The following is a 26744-nucleotide window of genomic DNA, read 5'->3' on the forward strand; positions in this document are numbered from 1 at the left end:
ATATGAAGACAAAATCCTTACACATTGCTGGTGGGAATGCTAAATAATGCAGACAGTTTGGAGAATAATTTGGCAGTCCTTCAAAGGGTAAACACAGAGTGGGTTACTCTACCATCCACCAAAGCCTGCTCAAATATAAAGCAAGAGCAATGGGAATATAGTCCCAGCCAAACCACACATGCAAGCTTTTGGATGTTCCTGAAAGTCAAAATAGTAGGAAAAAATCTCAGATGTCCGCAATTGATGAAAGGATAAAGGAACCATGTGCATCCTTCGAATGAAATATTCAGCCACAGACTAGAACAATGAACTGATCAATGACTTGATATGGATGAACCTAGAAGACCTGTGAAGTGAAAGAAGCAGTCACAGCAGACCACATACGGTAACATCTATTTGAATAAATTACTGTGAACAGGCCCATTGGGTGACAGGAAGGTCTCCTGGTAGTCTAGGACTAGAGGAGAAGAGGATGGAAGGTTACTATTAAAGGAATAGGTGTGAGAAGAGATGACACTGTTCAAACAAGAAATGTACTCATTACCTGACTTACGTAATTGTAACCCCTCTGTAGATCACCTTAACAATGAAAATTGAAAATTAAAAAATTAAAGGAGTAGACATTTCTCTGGGGTGATCAGATGTTTAAAATGGACTGTGGACATGTATCTCAGTGAATATAACCACATGCCACAGAATGGGGCCCTTGACATAGGTATAGGTTATCACAATAAAGCATGCGGGTGTATGTGCATACCCACATATGAAAAGCTAGGCAGCTACCTGAGTCCAGGTAGGAGCATGACCTTGAGTCCTTACCACACAGCCTTCCCTGCCAATTGAAAAGTGGATGAGGCTCTGCCCACCATTTACAGTCCCCCCCCAAAAAAAAAGAAAGAAAAAGAGGAACAGGAGAATAAGGGGGCAAAGGAGGAGAAGGATGAGGAGGAAGAAGAAAAAGAAGAAAGAAAAAGGAGGGAGAAAAAGAGGAGGAGGAGGAGGAAAATGAACAGCAACAGCCTAAATGCAGATTTCCAGGTACCTAAACAGTTCTCACATACTTTGTGTATTTGAGTCTTCCTAACAGTAAATCACCTCTGTTCCCCAATGTTTAGCCCCCAAAGGCACACACGTGCTGCTGGTTGTTCAGATCTCCAAACACTCTGTACAAGGTCATAGGGAAAGGGACACAAGAAATGTGAACTTAGGATATGCATGTATTGATATCAGATTTTACCAAAAAGTAAAATAATATAACACAAGTCTAAAGATAATTAATTTATGTTCCATATCGGCTTTATACCCAGAGTCTGGAGGTAATTTCACATAAGAGTTTGAGTATGCTTGCCTTTTAAATTTGACCCATCATAGAAGTTGGGTGTGCTTTGCCACTTGTGATGTCCTTCAGAAGGTTTGGATTTTGGAGCATTTAGAATTTTAGGTGTTTGGATTAGGGATGCACAGCCTGCCTAATCTGTATGATGGAAAACCACACAGCTCATTAAAATGGTATAGTAGAGCTGGCTACAGTGCTCACCTTTTTAGGTGAAAAGTATAAATGGGAGGGTGATACAAGCCTCTTGGACATAACTGTAAGAGACTGTTTTGAAAAACAAAGAAAGCTGGGGATGTGGTTAGAGTGGTAGAGCACCTGCCTCAAATGTACAAGGCACTAAGTTAAGGCACTAAGTTCCAAACCCAGAGGCCTGTGACTGTCATCTCAACTGGGAAGGTAGAGACTGAGAAGCAGCAGTTCAAAACCAGCCAAGGCAAAAATTTAGAGGGACCAACTCATTTCAATAAATAATCTGGGTGTGGTAGTGTACTCCTGTAATATGAGGCTAGCCTGGGCCTACATGTGAGCCACTATCTGAAAAAATAACTAACAGGTTAAAATGAACAATTATTAACCAAAAATTACATATTCAGAAAATGCATCCTTTGAGAGTTAAGACAAAAATCAATACATTTCCAGGACCTAGATCTGTTGCTAACAGACCTGCCCTGCAAGAAAGGATAACTGTATACATAAATGCAAAACACAGAACTAACAATTTTTTTATTTCAATTCTTCTTTTTTCTGATATCATATAAAAGAAAATTGCAAAAAGCAATCCGTATAAAGCTATGTAAGGAACGCATGATTTTTAAGTATCAATTTGTGTCCATAACCCCAGAGAGGCAGGCAACAGAGATATAAGCTTTTTTAAATACTACTGAAGCCAACTTGGTGCTAACCAGAGTCTCATTCATATAAATTAAAACATTAGTCATAATTACCAAGGCCATGACCACTAAGCAAATAACTCTGTGTGTGTGTAGTGTGTGTAAAACAGAAGACTATAAGAGGATTAATAGGTCCATAGAACACATAGCTCCTTAAAACAAATGAAAGTAGTAATAGAGTAATTAAGGAAGAGGAGACACAACATAGCAAGAGGGCAGAATTGTTTTTCTTTCTCAGTCAATGTATCAAATGCACATGTATGCTAACCTGTTGAATTAAAAGGCAGAAATGGACTAATTACCTTGGCTCATGCCCATAATCCTAGGTACTCAAGAGGCAGAGATCTGAAAATCAAAGTTAAAAGCCAGCCCAGGCAGGAAAAGTCCCTGTGAATTTTTTGGTTATTAGAGATACTTATCTCCATCAGAAATGGAGGTGTGGGTCAGGAACAGCACGAAGACCCTGAGTACAAGGGAAAGAGGACCGGACACATCCATCCCAGGGGACCACGCGGAGGCAGGCAGGCACAGGAGAAAGATTATTATAAGGTTTATTAGAGGAGCCAATTCCCCCCAAGAGGAAGCGCATGGCCTCCGTCCCCATCCAGGTAGCTGGAGGGTCTGAGGAGAGGAAGTGAGGTAGATGGGAGTTCAGGTGGGTCTGGGCGGAGAGAGGGAGGAGCCAGCTGTATGGAGGGAACTCCAGGATGGGAGGGGGGCCCAGGTCTGGGTGGAGCTGAGGACCAAAGGTGAGCATAATACTAACAACAAGCTATAATACTGGCATCTTTGCACACGTGCGCGCGCGCGCGCGCGCGCGCACACACACACACACACACACAAGAAATGGGAAGAAAAAAGAATAATTTATAACAAAGTAAACTATATTAACATCACATAGGACTATAAAGTAAATATAATAAAATTCAAAATATTGTTTAAAAAACAATGGCAAAAGAAAAAGTTAATGGAAAAAAGTTACATAGGTAGAAGACTAGAAGAAAGTAGTGGCTTATGAAGAAATCTCAGGTCTAGCAAGGGTGGGGAATGAATGGTCTTCACAAAAGGTCCCCCAAAGCACTAGGTACCTGACAGGAGACACACAAATGCTTCTTGCTGCCTGCTCACAGCTCGTCTACTTATATTGATAATTTTGTGTGACCCAAGAATGATGTTAGAAACATCCAAGTGGTCCATGACAGAAAAATGATGAGAGAAAGAGTGAGTGAGAGAGAGAGAGAGAGAGAGAGAGAGAGAACTCAGAGTAGTCCACTTATCAATTAGGATGCAAGAATCTCTAGATCTGAGCAAGTACTGTCCTATTACACCACAGCTTAGCACCAGTGCTGAACATACCTGAGACTTGTTAACTAGCAAGCCACCACTGACCAACAGCACCTGATTGATCTCCATGACCATATTTAGAACTTTCCCTAAGGAAAGCCCCCAAACCAACCCCTACATGGACCTCGTGGTTACCTCTGCATGTGCAACTCTATAGTGACAGCCCAAGGCCAGCTCCAGTCCCCCTCCTAAAGCCACGCCTTCAATAGCTGCCACCACAGGCTTCTTATTTCTCTGTAGTTCATCTACTATACTTCCCAATCCAATGCCAGTAGACCAAGGATTGCTGAAGCCATGGACATCAGCACCTAAAGAACAAAGATACAAGAGGAGAGGGCTCTGAATTGAACTTTATTCATGTGAATAAAGTTCATTAATCATTTTTCTTTTATAAAATATTTTTATTATCATACATTAGTTTACAAGGGGCAAGGGTTACTGTGGCATTTCCATATGCATACAATGTACCCCATAAAACTGAGCCCTTCCCTCAGTCTTCATTACCTCCAACCTCCCTTCTGAAACAATTTCACCTGGTTTCATTGTTCTGTTTTCATAAATGGAAATAAAGTACTTCAGCCATATTCATCCTCATTCACCCTCTCCATTTGTCCTTCCTACCTCCGGTTAATTCCCCCACTCCACCCCAGCCTGTTTTACTCATTAGGCCCTTTAGCCTCAGGAGACACTTCCATCCTTAGATGGAGACACGACAGAGGAAGTGCTCTGGGAAATGTAGAATTGAATATGAGAAACCCATCAAATCTTAACCATGAATCTTATAGCCTTCTAAGATCTGTGGATTCTTAGGATAAAGAGAAACTCTAATGACAGGGAATTTAAAAGTCTAGGAAAGAGAATTTAAGGATTTAAGACCAACATTCTGAGATCAAATCAGTCTCCTCATTTTCTTGGTGACATTGTTTATCAGGCCAATTCACAACGATTTCACCATGTATCTTTGTTAACAGTATAAGTAATTACAATATAAAATAGCAAGATAAAATGCCTATATATTATTTGTGAGTGATATGTTACATACCAGTCAAGATGGATAGATTGTAGATAATAGTTTGAGTATGCCTGCCTTTTAAATTTGACCCATCATAGAAGTCAGGTGTGCTTTGCCACTTGTGTCCTTCAGAAGGTTTGGATTTGGAGCATTTAGGACTTTAGGTGTTTGGATTAGGGATGCACAGCCTGCCTAATCTGTATGATGGAAAACCACACAGCTCATTAAAATGGTATAGTAGAGCTGGCTACAGTGCTCACATTTTTAGGTGAAAAATATAAATGGGAGGGAGATCCAAGCTTCTTGGGCATAACTGTAAGATACTGTTTTGAAAAATAACAAAAACAAAGAAAGCTGGGGGTGTGGTTAAAGTGGTAGAGCACCTTCCTAGTATGTACAAGGCACTAAATTTTAAACCCAGAGGTTCATGATCATCATTGCTCATGAGTAACTGTCACCTTTTATGAATAACAAAGTTCGTAAAATGTTTTGCCTTTAGTAATTAAAAATTATAAAAATAGCAAGGCAGTCTGAAAACTGTGAAAGATATACAATATTATAAAATATGATGATCATTGATGTTTTACTACACAGAGAAAATAACAGCATTTTGATGAATTTTTGTATATATTTAATATTTTAGTGTAGATGTAGTTTTATGGCCTTGAGTAAGTTATTGAACCTTCTTGTTTCAAGACATATATTAAATGATTGATGTGAGAACTAAGTAAAAGTTTAATTTATACTTAAACATTGAGAGCATATGTAAAATTTCTTATTTTCCTGTTTTCACATGACATGTACATAGTGATCATTTTCTTTTCTTTTCTTTTCTTTCTTTCTTTTTTTTGGGGGGGTGGGTGGGTGGGTCATGAGGCTTGAACTCTGAGCTTGGGCGCTGTCTCTCAGCTCTTCAGCTCAAGGTAAGAGCTCTACCACTTAAGCCACAGCACCACTTCCGGCTTTTTCTGTTTATGTAGAACTGAGGAATCGAATCTAAGGCCTCATGCATGTGAGGCAAGCATTCTGCTACTGAGACACCTTCCCAGCCCATAGTGATCGTTTTCCTGGAATAAACAAACATACTTTTGCTTATTTATTTGGGCTCCGGAGTTTGAACTCAGGGCTTCAAGCTTTCTTGGCTGGCACTCTAACACATGAGCCACACACTCGGCCTAGCTTTTTGCTGGTTACTTTGGAGATGGAGTCCTGAGAATGTTTCTGCCTCAATTAGCATTAAGTCATGATGTTCCAGACCTAAAGTTCCTGCTCAGCTAGGATCACAGGTGTAAGACACCAGCACCCAGCTCATTATCTATTTTTTGGTAACAATAAACTTTGTATAGTTTTAAAATTAAATATTTTATTTTTAGCTTATTTACCTACTTTACTTTTTCTTTTCATTACATGTTTCTTTTCTAGCATCAATCTAAAATTCTCTATTTTTTTTTCTTACCAATCTACCAATTTAACTCTGTAGCCCCGGATTTGTTTTCTGTTATTTTGAGAGTTTTTTCTTCTTTTTTACTTCCAAGGAAAATAAAATAAGCTAAAATTTAAGCTTCAGGCTTATCATTCCAGTACTTTTAGAATGAGATGGTTTTTCATGATTAACAACAATGAACATTTGTTGGATAAGTGCATCAGGCACTGGGCTAAATAGTTCCATATATTATGTCATTTATTTTGTTTAACTAGGTTAAATTCTATAACAATCTTCAGTTTACAGGTAAAGAAGGCTTTAAGATCTTAACTAGTCAGTTAAGACATGAGTAGTGACTCACAGAATAAGCATTTCAGCCAGTTTGACCACAAAGCCTAGTTTTTCTTTGTTCTTTCCTTTTTCCCTTCCCTTTCCTTTTTCTCCTTTCCTTTTCTTTCTTTCCTTTCCTTATTCTTTCTCTTTTGAGACAAGGCCTTCCTAGGTGGTCCATGCTGTTATCAAACCCATAATTTTTTTTTGGCAGGGGGATGGGGGTGTGTGTGGGGGGTGGGGGGTCCAGTTGTGGGGCCTGAACTCTGGGCCTGGGCGCTGTCCCTCAGCTCTTCAGCTCAAGGCTAGCGCAGCACCACTTCCAGCTTTATTCTTTTTGCTTATGTGGTGCTGAGGAATGGAACCCAGGGCCTCATGCATGCAAGGCAAGCACTCTACCACTGAGCCACCTTCCCAGCCCCAAACCCATTCTTTTGCTTCAGTCTTAATTGCTGAGATTATAGGCATGTACAACCATATTTGGCCCTAAATCAAAGCCTGATACTGAATGCATTGCTACATTCTTCTACTTATCATGTATAATTAAGATTATTGTCACAAACTGACAGAAACTAAGGTACAAATAAGAATACAGTGATTTCAATTTTCTTCTGTTTTTCTGAGACAGTCTCAGTATAGCCTAGAGTGGCTTTGGAGCTCCAGCTTCTGTCTCCTGTGTACTGAAATCATTCCTTGTGTGACTTCAAGTTTCATGATTTCAGGACACAAAAATCCAATTATTTTGGGATTCTGATTTCATATCAACCCAAAGTGCTAGATTCTCTTAATTCTACTAAATTTCTGATAGATTTTCTTTTTCTACAAACATGTGAATAAGGAAGATTTATCTTCCTTTTCAATCCTTATATTTTAACTTCCTTTTCTATCTTGCTGGACAAGGTAAGGCCTCAAATCCAATATGAAGTAGAAATTTGATGAGGGTAATCAGTCTTCTCTTCTTCCTTTCTCTTAAGGAATGTTTTCAATTTAACACTTGTTTGACATAGGGTTTTTTGGGGGAAAATAGGTATGGTTAGCTTAACTAGTCCTGTATCTGGTTATTAATCTATTATATTTTTAAGTCATATCAAATACTATGAAATGTATTTTCCTAAATTTATTGTAATAACCACGAAAATTTTGCTTAATCTCAATAGGATGCTGATTTAGTATTCAAACAATCAGGTATTTCTAGGAGAAAAGTAGCATGTTATGCGTTTTACATAATATTAGGTTAGTAAAATTATGTTTATGAACCAACTTGGCCTTATCATAAAAGTGAAAAAAGGTCCTAAAAGTTGCTTAGGTATCTTGGGAGAGACCTTTCTATTCACCTACCATGTTTCTCATTCCTGCTCTAGTGTGCCCCATCTGTTATAATCACTAGGTTCACATCCATAGGACTAGCTCACTACTGATCAGTCTGTGCCTATGTTCTAGAGACAGTGGGAGAGGGTTAGTTACCTGCAGAGAGTTTTCCACCTGATCCAGAAATTACAATGGCTTTAACTGTATGATCTAATATAGCTTTCTGTAGGCCTTCTTTTATTCCGTGGAGTACAGAAAAGCTAAAAGAAAAAAAATTATATGAAGCAAACTAGTCAAAATTAAATTTCCACCATTTCAGAGGTTTATCTTGCCTAATTCTGATCAAGTAAGCACATATACAATGGACACAACTCTAGAGATTCTTGTAATGGAGGCTTTTACTCATTTCTCAACAAATAACAGTGTCATTAATTTAAAGAAGGCCCTTTTTTGGGGGTAAAGGAGATTAATCCTGGAGTATGAATTCAGGACTGGAGTACAATCCCAGTTAATAACCAGTACTCTACCACTTGACGGCTCCATTTCCAGCCTTTTGTTGGTCAACTGCAGAAAAAGTCTCATGGGCTTTCCTGCCCCAGCTGGCTTAGAACTATGATCCTCAGATCTCAGTCTTCTGACTAGCTAGGTGTACAGGCACCAAGCTAATAAGTCCACTTTTAATGCAATACTATTTTGCTCTAACTTAAAATTTGCACTAACAAATTTTAAAAATATACATCTCCTATGTGCTCAACTAGGAGTTAGCTGATAAATTTCAACAAAATATCACATAAGTATGCATCCACTAATGTGTGCTGTTAGAAAGGAACAAAAATTTTCAGAGGGGCTACATCAAGTTCAGTTTGTCCTATTGGAAACTGGTAGACAAGTAAATGAGAGACAATAGGAGCAGCTGCTAATTACCTCAAGTAAATATTCCTTCTCACATTTTCCAAAGAATCAAGACATCTACCCACTGCTCTGCAGTAAGGTCTGCCCAATGTACTAAGTATAATAAATGGTATAAACAACTTTTAGTAAAAGTCCTTTAGAATTTCTTTACTTCCCTTGTTTTCTTTCCTATTTACTTTCTGGGAGAATAGCTGGCTAGATTAGGAGCAATCATCTTTCAGCAAGAAGTACAACCATATATTAAGGAAGATTGAGCAAAAAAGTAGACAAAAATAGAGGTCACTCATAGTTATTTTGGAATGCCAAGACACTGCTGTGAGGTAAATTAACTTGCTCTTATTTAAATCACTATTATTGCCTGTTTTCTGATATTGCTAGTCAAATCTGACCCTAACAAATCTAAGTGTCAAAGACAAAGATAGTAAATAATATACACACAGCAGTAGATTCCACCCCCCCCCAAGACTTAGCATTTGAAGGAGTGTTCCCAGAAAAGTTAAGTATAACTAAGATTTGGTGAGTTTTTAAAAAGAAGAGCAATGTGAGATGACAGCAGATTTTCTGGACATTTCTGCATAAAAGAACTAGCAGAGGCTCAGTAAAGAGATCCAGGAAAAAGGGAGCCCAAGTCACAAAGACCAAGACAGGAGAATTTGCAAAGAAAGACATTATTAGATGCAAGTGTTGCTTAAAAAAAGGGAGACTCAAAATTGGTAACAATGCATATAGGAAAAATGATAGATAACTATTATTACAGAACAAACAACAACTAAGGTACATAAAGGCCATAATTTTAAGCCTAGCCAATGATGTCAAAACCTTTTAAAATAAAGGAAATAAAGTAGATAGTCTTGTGTACAATAATTACCTTTTCCCTAGTTACCTTTTCCCTGGTCACTTACAGGAATAAACAAGCCCTCTAGCCTTCAATTGGTTAATTAGAAACCAAATCTGATCATGAGAACAGACTCTGAACCATTACACCACAGTGAGAAGTCCAAAAGGCATACACAGTGGTCCTTCAGTGTCTAGGAGGAATTGGTTCAGACAAGTCCCCATCCCTGCAGGATACCAAAGTCCTCATACGTTCCAATCTGCTAGACAAAATTATATACTATTTGCATAACCTATTCACATCAGTATTTCTCAACTGCTTCTAATATCCCATGAAATAGAGATACTATGTGAACAGCTGTCACATTGTATTGTTTAGGGAATTATAAAACAACAAAAGACTATAAAGGTCCAAGTAACCTGGTATAACTACATTTTCTATCTGTTGGGGACCAATGGACATGCAGGACTGACTGAATTTCTTCTGGGTAAAGGATGACTTCAAAATGAGCCAAAATTAGTTCCATCAGTGCAACTAAGATTCTGGCTTTGCCCATTCCAACAAACCTGTTTTACCTATGGATAAGTTTGGAACACTCATCAGTAGGAAAAACAGGAAAGGATAATGGCTATAACCAATACAGCTTTCTTTTCCAGGCTGAGCTGCCTTAGAGAAACTATAGCCACGAAGCAAGTAAAGCCAGAGACCAAGAATATTTTTTTCTCCCCTTCATGCTACCAGGTGTGGAGAGTGGTCTGAAAAGACCACTCAAGAATTTCTTGAGTGCCCATTTGTGGGCAAGTCTTGCCACTTCCAGGGGTGGGGAATGTCTGGCACATGGGCTGTATAAAGCCTTAGAAATCATTTGGTCTAGCCAACCTAGAGAATCTTAGGTGGGACTCAAAATGTAAAAATCTAGGAGTTTTTTCTAAGTGAAAACTCAATAAATCTAGGCCAGTGAATGTTGTTGTAATTCCCAAATGGTCTTGGGAAGAAAAAAGTTCCTAGATTCATGTAGACTCTGTGTGTGTGTGTGTGTGTGTGTGTGTGTGTGTGTGTGTGTATACGCGTGCGTGCGCACCTGCACGCACATACATGAGCCCAAGTCGAGGGCTTGAACTCAGGGCCTCATGCTTTCTCAGTTTGATTACTGAGAGAGTACTCTAATAATTCAGCCACAATGCCAGCTGACTTTCTGCTGGTTAATTGGCAATAAAATCTAAAGGGCTTATCTGCCTGGGCTGGCTTTGAGCCACTATTCCCTAGATTTCAGCTTCCGGAGTGCCTAAGATAAGTGACCTATTCCTGGCACAAAAAAAAAAGGACAAAGAAACAAAAGTTCATGAATTTGTGACTTGTGATAATTTTTGTTTGAAGATAGGAAGAAAAAATAAAATATGCCAGGCTTGTAAGGACAGGCTTTGTTTCAGCAAGCCAATTGACTTACCTGTGCATTTGTATGCATGTTTTCAGTTAATATGTAAAATATGAAGATTCTTACTATGTGGATCACAGAGGTGTGTGTGTGTGTGTGTGTGTGTGTGTGTGTGTGTGTGTGTGTGTTTTAAATAGCATTGTCAGGCATAGTAGCCCATCCCTGTAATTCTAGCTTACTTCAGAGGCTGAAGATCTGAGGCCTGCATTTTGCCAGCCCATGCAGGAAAGTTCATGAGACTCTTATCTCCAAAAAGCTAGATGTGGGTATGTGGTTCAGGTGGCAGAGCACCAATCTTGAGCACAAAAGCTCAGGGGCATCACCCAGGCCCTGAGTTCAAGTCCAAGGAAGGATTCCCCCCCCAAAAAAAAAACACGTATAAAACCCAAAGATTGTAGTAATAGAAAAGCTGGCTAGAGAATTTAAAATGGGCAATGATGGAAGGAGGGACATCTGGGCTTATGGTATGGGATGTGAAAAAGCTGAGGAAGAGGGTAAAGCTCTTAGTTCAGGCCTTAGTATAGGTACACAAAAAAAATGTGGACACCATTGTTCTGATACATAGAACTAGTAATCTGTGCTACACTTTAAAAGACTCTAACCTGGTGCTGGTAGCTCATGACTGTAAACCTAGCTACTCAGGAGGCTGAGAGTTGAAGGTTCCAGTCTGAAGCTAGCCCAGGCAGGAAAGGCGTGGGACTCTTAACTTTAATAAATTACTCAGAAAAATCTGGAAGTGATGCTGTGGCTCAAGTGGTAGAGCACTAGCTAGCCTTGAGCAAAGAGGCTCAGGGATAATGCCCAGGTCCTGAGTTCAAGCTCCAGAATCAGCAAAAATAAAATAAAAGACTCTAGATTCATTGGAATCTGACTAAATGCTGACTAAAGTAGCAATGAAGGATCACAGTAGTATCTTTGAGGAAAAAGAATTGTTCAAGTAAGAATCTCTCAGTAATAGGGAGCGATAACTTCCCACATAAAATCAGAAACAGGAAGAAATAAGTTAGGATGTACTAAATATCTATTCCTTAGTGTAATAACATAAAACATAAATAAGAGTCATATTGTCAAGACTGTCAAATATTTGTTTAACTTCAGGGAATAAAGTAGCCACTTGCCTTTATGAATGATAATTACCTTTCCCTTACTAACTTCTCACCCATTAACTTAGAGAAAATCAAACAAAACTTTGTGCTTTTGAGTAGTTCAGAAACCAAACCAACTCTGGACCATTACATAATGTCCAGACTCCAAAAGGCATATGAAGTCAAGCCTCAGTATCTGTGGGGATTTGTCCAAATCTTCATCTGTTCAAGTCTTTTATATAAAATAGCATTATCTGTGCATATAATCTATATATACCATACCACACTACAAAATGAAAAAGGTATGTTCCCCTCCTCTTTTATTTCTGTTGCTGGAAAATTTAAACACCTCCTAAGCAAGGCAAACAGGAAATAGATAGTTGCTGTAACTGACATAATTTTTCCAGATTTAGCTAACAGAAAGAGAGCACAGGCTCCCAAGCAAAGGGCACAGGGGCCAAGGAAGTATTTTCTCCTCTTCACATTGCCAGGTGTACAGAATGGGGTCTTAGAGCATAAAAGTCATCCATTCAAGTTTGGGACTTAATGATTATATATATATATATCAGGGGGTGTGTGTTAGTCGTGAGGCTTGAACTCAGGGCTAGTCCTGTACCACTTTGAGCTCTACTTCTGGTAGGCTTCGAACCTAATCCTCAGATCTCAGCCTCATGACTAGTAAGGATTACAGGCTATTACTTTCTCAAAGAGAAGATGATTAAATAAAATATGCCAAACTAACCTCTAAGAATAGGTTTGATTTCACAAGTTAGTTTTCAGTTATATATGTGTGCATATATATATATATATATATATATATTGTTAGCTGTAATGTAACTAACTATAGGTTTCTTATATATGGATTACCATTAAAGTGTGGAAGTCTTCGTTTTAGGAGGCAGGCCTAGAAATCAGCCATGTCCTACACTTATAAGGAAGGCTATCATTCATCTGAATGGGAGGAAATGTAGTTGACTAAACTAGCAATGAAGAATTTAAAACCATTTTTTGGGAAAAACCCACAAATAGCAATCTCTCAATGATGGGAGATGAGGAGATTTTCTAAATGAAATTAAAAATAAGGAGGGGAAAAGGAAGAAGGAATGAAAGGTACAACTCCCCCCTCCCCAAAAAAGAATGATGATAATAGAAGCTGTTATGCTTGATAAATGAGATGGGATGTATTATAATATAGAGTCTTTCATGTATAGGGTAAAAAAAAACTTAAACAACAGCACATTTATTTTTATTTTATTTTATTTTGTTAGTCATGGGGCCTGAACTCTGGGCCTAGGCACTGTCCCTCAGCTCTTCAGCTCAAGGCTACACTCTACCACTTGAGCCACAGCACCACTTCCTGCTTTTTTCTGCTTATATGGTGCTGAGGAATCGAACCCAGAACCTCATGCATGCAAGGTAAGTGCTCTACCACTGAGCCACCTTCCCAACCCCACAACAGCAAATTTTTATAAAAGACATATTGTTCAGACCTGTCAATGAGGAACCAAATCCTCATGGAATGAAGAAGATTCTTGTCCTTGTGCGTAATAATTATCTTTCCCCAGATGCTTTTCATTCATTAACCTAGAGGAAATCAAGCAGAGCTTCTGTCTTTCAACCTGTTAATTAGAAACCAAATCTGCTCATGAAATCATATTCTAATCTAGACCATTACATAATATTGAGAAACCCAAGGCATATGTAGTCATCCATTAGAAACTGAGTCAAAGAATCTTCTCACTTCAGGATACCAAATCTCTGGATGCTTGAGCATGAAACACAGGGGCTGGGAAGGTGGCTCAGTGGTAGAGTGCTTGCCTCACATGCATGAAGCTCTGGGTTCGGTTCCTCAGTACCACGTAAGCAGAAAAAAGCAGAAGTGGTGCTGTGGCTCAAGTGGTAGAACACTTGCTCAAGTGGGTCAGCCCAGGCCCAGAGTTCAAGCCCCATGACCAACAACAAAAAAGAATGAAGCACAGCATGCTATTTGCAAAGAACCTAGCCACATCATCATCTCTATAGTACTTATACTGCCCAATAAACATAAATGCTTTCTAAACAGTTAGAGTACTACAGTATTTAGGAAATAGTAACAAGAAGATAAGAGAATAATAATCAAGGGGCTGGGAAGGTGGCTCAGTGGTAGAGCACTTGCCTTGCATGCATGAGGCCCTGGGTTCGATTCCCCAGCACCACATAAGCAAAAAGAAAAAAAAAGCCGGAAGTGGCGCTATGGCTCAAGTGGTAGAGCACTAGCCTTGAGCTGAAGAGCTGAGGGACAGCGCCCAGGCCCAGAGTTCAGGCCCCACAACCAGACCCACCCCCCAAAAAAAGAGAATAATAATCAAATACTTATTAGAAACCCAGGCATCCTAGACAAAATTACATTTTGGCTGAAAGGGGGATATAAAACCTATATCCTATGGGGATTTAGGACCAACTATATTTTCTTCTGTGTAAAGGACACTACAAAGGATTTGCTGCAAAATTTGCTCAATCATCCCCCAAAACAAACTCCCAAAGAAACGACCACCCCCATTCAAAAGTGGACTAAAGATCTTAAGAGAGACCTCGCTGAAGATGAAATACAAATGGTCAAGAGACGCATGAAGAATTGCTCAACATCTCTGGCTATATCAAAACAACATTGAGATTCCACCTTACACCAATAAAAATGCCCATAATCAAGAAATCTGACAACAGCATCTGGTAGGGATGTGGTACGTACACACAATGGAATTCTATGCTTCCATAAGAAAGAATAACATTGTTCCATTCATAAGGGAATGGAAAGATTTAGAAAAAATTATATTAAGTGAAGTAATCCAGATCCGAAGAAAAGCAGGTCATATTATCTCCCTCATCTGGAAGAACTAGAATATGTAGATACTCTAAACAGGGGATCTCAAGATCCCAAAGAGTGCAAAGGACTCTACATAATGAAGCATATTAATACAAACTCCAACTTATGGAAAAAAGAGGCTCTCATTAGACCCTCTATACAGTTCGTTCTTTTTCTTTATTGTTGCTTTTCCCCATGGTTTCCCTCATTTGCAATAATTAGTATATGTCTAGAATAATTTTATCAGATGAGCAGAAAAGCTCAAAAGCTATGCACATATGACCATATAAGATGATGCTAAGTGAAACAAACCCCAAGATATGGGTACAAGTGGTTCTTCTTTATTGTTTTTAATGTACTACAAGATTGTTTTGTTTCCTTTGTATGTTCTTCCCCCTATGGTATATCTCCTGTTGTTGCTGTACTGATATTGGTACCCTGCATCTTGTGTATACATTTGTCCAGTTTGGGGAGGGGAAGGGGAATAATAAAATGCTGAAACAAGGATACAGGATGACCCATTGCAACAATGATACCCACTAGACAGTATATTGGAATTGAACTTACAACTTCGGAGGGGAAGGGGGAAGAGTGAGGAAGGTTGGGGGAGGGGAGGGACAGTGGGAGAACAACAAAGGAGGGAGTAACAATTCTCGACAAGAAATGTACTCATTATCTTACTCATGTAACTGTAACCCCTCCGCACAGCATCTTCACAACAAAATTAAATTTAAAAATTGCTCAATCAGCACCACTGAGGACAAGAGATTGGCTTTGCTTAGTCCAACCCACCCTCCTTTTATTTTTGATCATTTTAATTTTGAAAAACTCAAACAGGATAACAAGAAAGGGGCAATGGCTGTAGCCTCTACATCTTTGCTTGATTCAGCCAACAGAGGAAGCCCACAGGTAGGTAAAGAACACAGGGGCCAAGTGAGTATTTTCTTCCCTTAACACTGTCAGGTGTAAGCCGGGCGCTGGTAGCTCATGCCTGTAATCCTAGCTACTCAGGAGGCTGAGATCTGAGGATTGTGGTTCAAAGCCAGCCTGGGCAGGAGAGACCGTGAGACTCCTATCTCCAATAAACCACCAGAAAACTGGAAGTGGCGCTGTAGCTCAAGTGGTAGAGCGCTAGCCTTGAGCTGAAGAGCTGAGGGACAGCACCCAGGCCCAGAGTTCAGGCCCCATGACCGACAAAAAAAAAAAAAAAAACACTGTCAGGTGTAGAGAATGGAGGCTAGGAAGAAGAAAAATGTTTCATAAGGGCTGACAACTTTTCAGCTTTTGCAACCATGGTAGGCCTTTTCTTTGGACAATTTTGTTGATAGTGGTGATAAACCAACAGCCATCAAAATAACTCTGTAGGGGCTGGATATAGCTCAGTGGCAAAGCATTTATCTAGCAAGTACAACACCCTGGGTTCAATCCCGAATGCCCCCCCTCCCAAAAAAAACCCCACAACACCAAAAAAACAAAATAAGACTGTGGCTTGTGGCCAGCACTTTTTCAAACAAAGAAGTAGAAAATAGATTATGCAATATACCTAAGCATAGATTTAGTCTAGGGAAATTTTCTCTTTAGCTGATATGCAATTTTGAATTGTTAGGTAAAACAGGAAGTTTCTTACTAGGATTAGTTTAAAACAAACATGCCATTGTTCTGGAGATAGCCACGTTTTATAGTTGCATCCAGGGTTTGCTCTCATCTGAATGAAATAAAATGTGGCTGGCTATTCTAGCACTGAAAGATTTAAACTAATTAGATAAAAATAATTTATTCAGATAGAATCTCTCAGGGAGCTAGCTGGAAAGAGATGATTTCCCACACAAAATGAGAAACAGGAAGGGGAAAAAGAAAAGAAGGATGGAAAGAAAAGCATGAAGCAGAAAAAATAAATCAGGAACATGTTAAATTTGGTGAAGGCAAAGATAGACATCCTGCATAAAATAATGTCTAACAGACTGATGAAAAAAAAAAAAAACAAGAATGGATTTGAGGCAACTGTAGAGTCTTCTAGATGAAGCTGAATTGCATGTGAGCATTTGACCTGCAGGTAGCATCTGTAACAGGCCTCTGAAGAATGGAATTAGGACAGCTAACATGTGTTAAATACCAGTTTATAATCTCTGCTTCCTTTTATCCTCACAGCTTTATGAGATACAGGACATTCCTTGAAGGGGCGAGCAGATTAAATGCTAGAAACATTCAAAATATCAGAAAATGTTTCCAGGTAGGGTTTAGATTATGGAATCTTTTTTTCTAAGAGCTGGATGGACACATCTTGAAAAGAAGCTGCTACAGAATCCTATAATCTAATCAGTATATAGGCAGTCCAATAAGATATAGAATCATATTATTTATGATTTCTTCTCAAAACCAATATAGTAAATTGATTCACTTTTTCCTGGAATGCAAGTGAATATATCATCCTCCCATTGTTATATAATAGTAAATGATGTCATTCATATTAAAATAAGTTTGGTATTAAGACTAAGGATAAAGCTGGGCCCTGGTGGCTCATGCTTATAATCCTAGCTACTCAGGAGGCTGAGATCTGAGAATCATAGTTCAAAGCCAGCCCAGGCAGAAAAGTCTGTGAGACTCTTATCTCCAATAAACCACCAGAAAACTGGAAGTGGTGCTATGGCTCAAGTGGTAGAGCGCTAGCCTTGAGCTGAAGAGCCGAGGGACAGAGCCCAGGCTCAGAGTTCAAGCCCCACAACCACCACTACCAACAACAAAAAAGACTAAGGATAAAATCAATCCTGTTAATATAGTACTACAGGTCAGTTAAAATTGTCTGGTCTCCTTTCACTCTGTTACTGCTTCAACTGCATGTGTTGTGAAATTATGATCAAATATCTTCCATATATTGCAGTGCTGGGGATGAACCCAGGGCCTCACTAAGTCCAGGCAAGTGCGCTACCCCCAAATATGAATTCTTTTAGTTTTGAAACCAAACAGTTACATAGTGTAATGGCAGCCTGTATCCAGTAGGGGGATGAAGCTGGATCAAGGTCCAAACTTGGAATTAAGTCAAGACCTTTGGAATTGAAAGGTCATATAAGCAAAGGAAGATGCAAGCTAGCAAAGCACCAACTTGGCACTTGGTGAAATTAAGCCTGGCTCACCATCAGTCTGCCAGGTCTCAGCCTGACAGAGATGACCCAGGCTAGTGCAAACCAGTTGCTTTATCTGTAAACGTTAATTTCAGCCGGCAGGGAAGGTGAAAGCCTCCAAAGCCAGACACAGATCAGTTGGGCCCTTTGTTCCTGCTGCAGAGCCCATTACCTGAGCGCATTAACAGGGGGATTTCGCAGGCGGATGAGCACCAGGGAGTGGGGCAGCCTCAAGTACTCAGCCATTTTCCTCTGTCATTGAAGTTTTGTCAGTTGCTGTGGTTGCTGCTATCTTTTGCAATCAGGTAGTCAGTTTTCTCCGAGCCCTGGGCCAGCTCCCAAGAGGGATGATCTTATTTGGTCAAAGAGGGCCAGGCACTGCCTCCCACCTGCTGCCCTTCCTGCCCCGGTCCACGAACTACCAGGAAGCTGGACAGAGGTTTGGCAGCACTCCAATGTCCTAAGGCTTTGTTGGATTGCATGAATAGGGTTAGCTTCATTTGCATGAAGTGACCGCTAAAAGACTTTGAAATACACCCACAACCTCAGCTATTTCTTGAACAATCTGAGGGCTTCCGAGCACAAGTTCTGGGTTCATTGTGAGACCAGCTGTACTCATCTCAGTATTCATCAAGGTCCCAATTGTGAGAAAAGTGGGCTTCTCTGTCAAAATGGGTGTAGGAATCCTTCACGACCATCCCAGAGGCAGGGGGCAGGCAGCACAGGAGAAAGATTATAAGGTTTATTAGAAGGCCTTATCTCCCCAAGAGAGGGAGCACATGGCATCCGCCCCCATCCCAATCTCAAGTTGGTGTATGTGTGGGGGGGGGAGTGAGGGTGGAAGTGAGATAAATGTGTGTGCAGGTGGGTGTGGGGTCTGGCCAGCTGTATGGTGGGCACTCTAGAACAGGGAGGAGCCCAGGTCTGGGTGGAGCTGAGGACCCAAGTGGGGATAATACTAACAGTGGGTTGCTTAAAAGTTCTTGCTTGGCCAGATGGCTTGGTTCTTGTTGATTATTTCTCAAGACAATGTCACCAAGTAATGGAAGGAAAAGAGGAAATGATTTGGAATAAAGAACATTTTTTCAATGTAAGGTTTGGTCTTGAACTACCTAGCCTAGCCTGACCCCAGTTGTACAGCAAAGGGCCATGCAATTTCATGAGAAAATCTGTATTTAAGGAGTAAATCCACCCCTGGAGCAAATAGTTAAACTGTGATGTCCTGTTTTACAATTTGCCTAGGTCCTGAACCCCTCCCAGTCACTTTTGTTTAAGAGAGAAGTACAGCCATCTCTTATGAGTCCAAGTTGTCAGTACTTAATCTCCCTGGTACTAATTAAACATATGTCAAGTTTGCAGTTTCTGCCTTTAAAAACCCCCTCTTAACTTCCCCTGGGGCCCGAGAGATCTTTGGCAATACCCATTCTCCACTGCTGGCTTCAATAATGGACCATCAAATTTCTCAGTGTGTGGCACTCTTCTGTTTCAGCTTGCTGGAGTCTAACAATCAGAACTGGTTGTTCAAGACAGAAATAGGGGCTGAGAAGGTGGCTCAGTGGAAGAGTGCCTCACATGCATGAGGCCCTGGGTTTGATTCCTCAGCACCACATAAGCAGAAAAAAGCCGGAAATGGTGCTGTGGCTCAAGTGGTAGAGCGCTAGCCTTGAGCTGAAGAGCTGAGGGACAGCACCCAGGCCCAGAGCTCAGCCCTGACAACCGACAAAAAGAAAAAAGAAAAAAAAAAGAAACAGGACATACCTCTGTAGAAATACCTCAGATAGTTCAAGAAACAGCAGAGGCTGTATGTTTTGAGATCACCTGCTATTTGTTCACCTTATTTCAGTCTTTTAATGGTAACATTATGTTAATACATCTCTCTCACACTGTGCAGACTAATCAATCTGAGCAGAGGGGCAGAGCTTGCTGCGTTTGGGATAAATAGGAAGCCGTCTGCCAGCTGTGTGGTAGCTGGCAAGATTTTTGGCTGGTGACACATCCTTCTGCATAAGTAAATTTTGCCTTTTCAAGTCAAGCATTGTGACTCTGGTAGTTCTCAGACAGTATATTTATAACACCATGAACAGGGACAGTTACCTGGGGCCCTAACAACTATATGTGCCCTGAGGCCTGTCTAGAACTCATGAACCACACACATCATTCATTTCACTCAAATGCTGGTACTTAGGCTATTTACAAAAGCCATCACCCAATGCTTACACAACACTGCCACCTAGTGAAACCTGTGAACCCATATTTGCCCAATCCTTATTTTCTCCCTGCCTTTCCCAAGAAATGGGGATTGCTAATACTTCATCTATTTGCCCATGAGCTAAGTAAGCATCTATTGATTATGTACTTGACCTGGCTGGAGACTAAAGACAATACCAAGCTCTTCCTCCCAAAAGTTCACTCTAAATGTTTTGGGCTTCCCATGGTCCCTACAGTTCATCCAATGGCAATCTAGAAGACTGACAGGGTAGCACATGCTTGTAATCCCAGCACTCTGACTGAGGCAGGACCAAGAGTTCAAAGCTATCCTGGGTTATACAGGCAAAGGATAACCAGAAAGAAACAATGAGAACCAGTTTCAAAAGAAAAAAAGTAAAAATTTTCTTAACTGACGTTCATAAATTTGATCAGTTATTAAGAATTTTTATTTTTATTTATGTCAGTCATGGGTCTTGAACTCTGGGCCTAGGTGCTGTCCTTCAGCTCTTCAACTCAAGGCAAACACTCTACCACTTGAGCCACAGCACCACTTCCAGTTTTCTGGTGGTTAATTGGAGATAAGAGTCTCATGGACTTTCCTGCCCGGGCTGGTTCAACTGTGATCCTCAGATCTCAGCCTCCTTAGTAGCTAGGATTACAGATGTGAGCCACCAGCACCTGGCATTAAGAAATTTTTATGCAGATTTTCTTGTCTCTTGGGATTAGTTAAAAAAAATAATAAATTCTCATGACTAGCACTACACAGACAGAACCAATTCAAGACAGCATGGAGAAATGACTCAATGATCAAAGCCATGGTGTCAAGGTCAACCCATCAGCAATATCTCAGTACCAACAACTTACACCACCTTATGGGATCATCAGCTACTTTCTATTTATGTCCTCTGAAAACTGCTAATCTGTGAACTGAACCTTGACTCAAAAGTCCGCAAGATCAAGTCTGTTTTGTTTGCACAGGCTCAGCACAGCCAGTCTAGCCTCACTTCCAATAGGAAGCAGTAACTTTAACATTCTCTCTCTTCAGATAGAAGTCTGTAAGTGAAACACCTCTGACTAGCTGTCCTAGAGCTTGAACACTGCTACTATAAAGTAGGCAAATATCAACAAACAGCTCTGAGAGTCTTACTGGAGTAGAGGGGGAGATCAGCACAGTTTTGTGTCTTCTTACTGCATTTTCTTATAGGAGTCTATTATAAGCCATTTCTTAACCTATGTCCCTATTTTCAGTTGAACACAGAACTTTCTGCCTTCACTACTTGTGTTTAACATAGCACTTCAACAGAGCAGGGACTAAGGGCAAGCAAGTGAAACGCTCAGGGGACACCATTTAAGGGAGCATTCATTCTCAACTGTACTCAATGCTGGCCCTTTACCTTTTTATGTCAGTTGTGTGGCTTGAACTGAGAGAGCCTGGGTGCTGTCTCTAAGCTAGTCTCAAGGCTAGTGCTCTACCATTTTGAGCCACAGTGCCATGTCTGGTTTTCTGATGGTTAACTGGAGATGAGTCTTATAGACTTTCCTGCCCAGGTTAGCTTCAAATCATGATCCTCAGATCTCAGCCTCATGAGTAGCTAGGATTATACACGTGAGCCACTGGCTCACATTCTGTCATCATTATGACATCTCTTAGTCCCTCTGTTAACTGTTAACTATCATGCCATGTGACTAGTAATACAGGGAGTTGATGTTTTAAGCTGTGTAAATAATAAACTACTTACATTTGTGTGGGTTTCTTAATTGCTGAGTCTATGAAAGTGTGAAAAGCTAATTTTTCAGGTGTAACCAAGCTGCTGTTTATAGACTGCTTGACCATTTAACAGTCATTGGTACAAACTGTTTCATTCATACTTTTTTTTATTTTTCTGAGTGATAGTTCTACAGCTTAAACACAGGGCCTGGGTGATGTCCCTGAGATAATTTTGTTCTAGGATAGCACTCTATCACTTAAGCCAAAGCTTTGCTTCCAGCTGTGTGTGTGGTTACAGATAAAGAGTCTCATGAATTCTCCTACCTTGGGTTGGCTTCGAATAGTGATCCTCAGATCTCAGCTTCTTGAGTAGATAGAATTAAAGGCTTGAGTCAGCGGTACCCAATGATTTTTCTTTCTTCTTTCTTTCTTTCCATTCCTTCTTTTTTTCCTTCCTTCTTGCTTTCTTTTTTTCTTTTTGTCAGCTGTGGGGCTTGAACTCAGGGCCTGGGCACTGTCTCTGAGCCTCTTACCGCTCAAGCCTCACACCCCACCACTTACGTCACAGCACCACTTTGTTTTTTGGTTTTTGTTTTGTTTTAGACAGTCACAGGAGCTGTCCCTGAGCTCTTCAGTTCAAGGCGAGCACTCTTATCACTTGAGCCACAGCCCCACTTCTGGCTTTTTCTGTTTATGTGGTGCTGGGGAATTGAACCTGGGGCTTCATCATGCTAGGCAAGCAATCTGACAATAAGCCACATGCCAGCCCCACTTTCAGTTTTTGAGTGGCTAATTGCAGATAGGAGTCTCACAGGGACTTTTCTGCCTGGGCTGTCTTTGAACTGCGTTCATCAGATCTCAGCCTCCTTAGTAAATAGGATTACAGGCCTGAACCATCAGCATCTAACACCCGATGATGTTTTTAGTTTATAAAAATATTTTTTAATCTAGTGTATATAGGTCAAAAGTTCAAATATTGAATTCCAATATATTCATGGACTTACTCTTTGGTTTTAGGTATTTCTTATGATGGAAATTTACTAAAAATTCAAAATTTCTCAATAAGCCTATTTTGTTTGAAAAGGGAGTGGGTCGTGCTCTGTTGTTGGGTTGGCTAGGAATTCCCAGAATCAGGTTAACCTGCTCTTTCAGCCTCCCAAATAGCTTCAATTAAAGGCACCTCCCACTATACCAGCCTCTACTAGAACTTTTGACCACTTTCTTTGGATTTATAGGTGAAAATATTATGAAAAGTTTATTTCCAAGAAAATGAAAGACGACAACAACAACATTAGCATCATTCATGTTTTACTAATAATTTTATTCACATATAATTCAAACACCAAATAATTCACCCCCTTAAATTATACAAAATTAAGAGTTTTATTTGTATATGCTATGTATACAATCATGACCACAACCACAGCAGAACATTTTCATAAAACCCAAAAGAAATTCTATACCCTTTAGCAGTCACTCTCAATTCAATTTTTCCACAAAATTCTAGTCCCAGGTAGTAACAAATATACCATTTGCTACTTACAGATTTATCTCCTCTGAACATTTCACATAAAGGGCTATAAATATGTGTTGAGTGAATACTTTCACTTAACATAATGTTTTCTAGGATTATCAAATAGCGTACAGCAGTACTTCATGACTAAATAAGTTTCCACTATGTGGATATAACTCATTATTTATCAACTAATCAGTTAATACATAATTGTGATGTTTCCAATTTCAGACTACTGTAATTCTGCTATTAACATTTGAGGATGCAAGTTTTCCTATTGACCAGTCCACTAACTTTTAATCACATTGGAAAAATCCAAAAGAGAAACTTTTAGTAAAAGACATAAACTCTGCAGTATCTGCTTTGTAATCATCTCAGATGTTTCAAGATTCAAGCACTTCCACACACCAACTCACCAAGGCTTGTCATGACCAAGAAACAGGCACCTCTACTCCATCGCAGAATTTAGAAATCCTCGAAGACTAGACATTCTCTAAGTCCCTTTCTACACAAAGTGAATACTACTTTGTATTCCTTCCCTTTGACCGGTAATGAAAAGTAATGACCATAAAGACTAGGGCTGGTGGTGAACATTCCCTGACTGGGAACATGGAGCAAGAACTATTACCAAGAAGCCAGCAAGCAGAAGCACAACTGCACACATATGCTTTGGCCTTAGACAGAAGATGTGTGCCACACGGGCAGTCAAGCTCCTCTTGAGTTGCACTTTGGCCTGAAGTCTCTGAATGCCTCACCAATTCCTCTTTCACCTTTTCAGGTTTCAACCTGTCTTTGGGCAGCCTTCCATGCCCTCAGGCAGACCCTCACTGCTGACTGCTGCTGACAGCCATCTCCACTGGACACAACACTGCTGCTTTCATGTTGGACAAATGCCTCTGTGGACTCTGGTTGTGTCAGGAGTGCTCAGAGGGTGTGCATGAATGTGGCTCCAAAGACTTCTCTATCCTGAGGATCTAGGGGTCAAAATGATTTTATAACTTAGTCAAATTGATCATCTATTAATTGATTATTCATTTTCCCATTCACCAGTGTACTTCTTCTTCAAGCTCTCTTATGAAATAATGTGCTATTGTATGCACATGAGTTTAGTCCTTAAAGTTATCTGACATGAGCACATTAAGAGGATAGGAAGCACATTTCATCACATTGTACCCACCATAATCATCAGGAAGAAATCCAAAGGAGCTTTAATGAATGATTATATTATTATTGCTGATTATCTTCATATTTCAGAGCATTCTTACTTTGGATCCTGAGATTTCATCTCACTGAAACTGAGTTTTCCTGGAAGCCAGCATGTGAGCGCAAACCACTGGCTCAATCACAGTTTGCTGCTGGGAGGCCCTGCTAAGCTTTGCCATTCTTTCAGAGGAGGGTTTCCCTGGGCAGCCAGCTTTCTTAGGTAGTCGCTGGGCTCCAGCTGGGGAATATCAGGGTTCTGCCTGTGATACTTCTGCAACTTCTCTAGAACTGTGGGCAGTCCCACCGTGGAAGCATAGTACATGGGTCCACCCCGGTGCCTTGGCCACCCATACCCATGCAAGTAGATAACATCGATGTGCTCTGGGCTGGCAGCCATGCCTTCTCCCAAGATACGGAAGGCTTCATTGATCAGCACATACAAGCAGCGCTCAAGGATCTCATCCTGCCTAATCACACGTGGCTCAATGTGATAGGTTTCTCTGTACTGAGACAGAAACTTGGAAAGCCAGGGATCAGGTTTACGAATCCTACCTAGTGGCTTGTCATAGAGATACCAGCCCTTGCCTGTCTTCCGGCCAAATCTTCCTGATTCACACAGCATATCAGCAATTGGGCAGTATCTTGCATTGCCCCTCTTGCGGGCAGGGGTCCCTGGAGGCAATGCAGGTCCAGTGAGCCCTTGTCCTTTGCGAACTTTCCAGCCCACATCCAACCCCGCAAGGTCACCCATTTTAAAGGGCCCTATATTAAAACCAAACTCTTCTAGCACTCCGTCTATGTCCTCTGGCTTACTTCCATCTTCTAACAAGAAATATGCCTGGTCGAAAAACGGAGCCAACATTCTGTTTCCAACAAAACCATAACAGTTGCCTACAACTACCCCAATCTTCTTAATCTTTTTTGATAGATCCATAACAGTGGCAATAGTGGTAGAGGAAGAGTAGCGACTGGGAATAACCTCCAACAACCTCATCATATGAGCTGGTGTAAAGAAGTGGGTGCCAATCACCAACTGTGGACGATCTGTGGCAGAAGCAATCTCGTCCACATCCAGGACTGAAGTATTGGTGCACAGAAGTGCTTCAGGCTTGCACACAGCTGACAGTTCCGCAAAGACCTGCTTCTTCAGGTTCATGTCCTCAAATACTGCCTCCACGACTAAATCCACACCAGCCAGCTCCTTTATAGAGGAAGTGAAGGTGAGTTTTGGTGCTGACCAAGCTTTGCCACTCTGCTGCAATGTGGATGCTTGATTTTGCAAGATGGAAGCTATTGCCTTCTTTGCAGCTTCTAGTTGCTTTTGGTCTGATTCTACAGCAATCACAGGGATCTGGGCTATTACAAAGCAACTGGTAATACCTCGACCCATTGTTCCCAAACCTGTGGATTAGGAATGAAGAGAATGACTCAGTGGTACCGCGAACTCAAAAATCACCACTGGATGAATGCTAACAGTCATTTTAAAATGCCCACTGAAAAGCTGAGGTATGTAATCTACTGCAACCATTAAAGATGTTCAACTACTAAAATCAGGTCTCTACGCATTCCTAAACAAGACTGACAGATGCTAATGGAGTCTTGAAGATCAAGAGATTACTGATTTACACTCAGGCTCTTTTATGAAAATGGATGTTCTGTATATATTAGAGGTTTGGCTTTATTTTAGATATAATTTTCAACTCATAAAACTGACTATCAATGCCTTAATTTTAATAATGTTACTTGAGAGAATTTCAGATATTCAGTTTTATGTTTTGGATAACATTTTAAATCACCTAGCAAATATATTGCTTTTATGCCAATTGAAACTTATTTTGGAACTCACTTTTTTTTAACATGAATAAATATAATCCTGTATTTTTAAAAATATTAAAAAATATATTTATAATAACAGAAGAAGGAACTTTTATATATTAAGAAGAGTTAGTACTATTTTTTAAATTACCAAGCATTGTTCTAAGAGTTGTAAGAGGTGTTGTAATAGGTAATCCTTGCCTGCCCTAATATTTTAGTAAGAAAAGGTAATATATATTTATGTTTACTGAATAATGACCCATATTCCAACAAGGTATAATCTCTTACTCCATAAAATCTCTATGCCTTTATGCTACTGCTCTTAACTCTTTCTTCTGGCTTTGTATGATTTCTAATGTTAGAGATGTCACCAGGAAAATCAGTGTAATGGATTAAATACCTCAAAGTTCAGCAAATGAAATGATG

The 26744-nt window shown here is 40.1% G+C and overlaps 1 protein-coding gene and 1 pseudogene across 1 annotated transcript in view; both read right to left on the minus strand.

Moving 5' to 3' along the window:
- LOC105999677 overlaps positions 1–18117 on the minus strand; it is a 37761-nt pseudogene extending 19644 nt beyond the window's left edge.
- Positions 18118–23087: 4970 nt separating this feature from the next.
- The window catches only part of LOC105999705 (peroxisomal bifunctional enzyme-like), a 43169-nt gene continuing 39512 nt past the window's right edge, over positions 23088–26744 (minus strand). Inside the window, exon 7 of the mRNA XM_013034791.1 lies at positions 23088–25904. Coding sequence (XP_012890245.1) covers positions 24643–25904 — 1262 coding nt within the window. The 3' untranslated portion in view covers positions 23088–24642. The remainder of the gene's footprint in view (positions 25905–26744) is intronic.

This window comes from Dipodomys ordii, unplaced genomic scaffold (genome assembly GCF_000151885.1).
Source record: "Dipodomys ordii isolate 6190 unplaced genomic scaffold, Dord_2.0 Scaffold196, whole genome shotgun sequence".
Classification (NCBI taxonomy): domain Eukaryota; kingdom Metazoa; phylum Chordata; class Mammalia; order Rodentia; family Heteromyidae; genus Dipodomys; species Dipodomys ordii.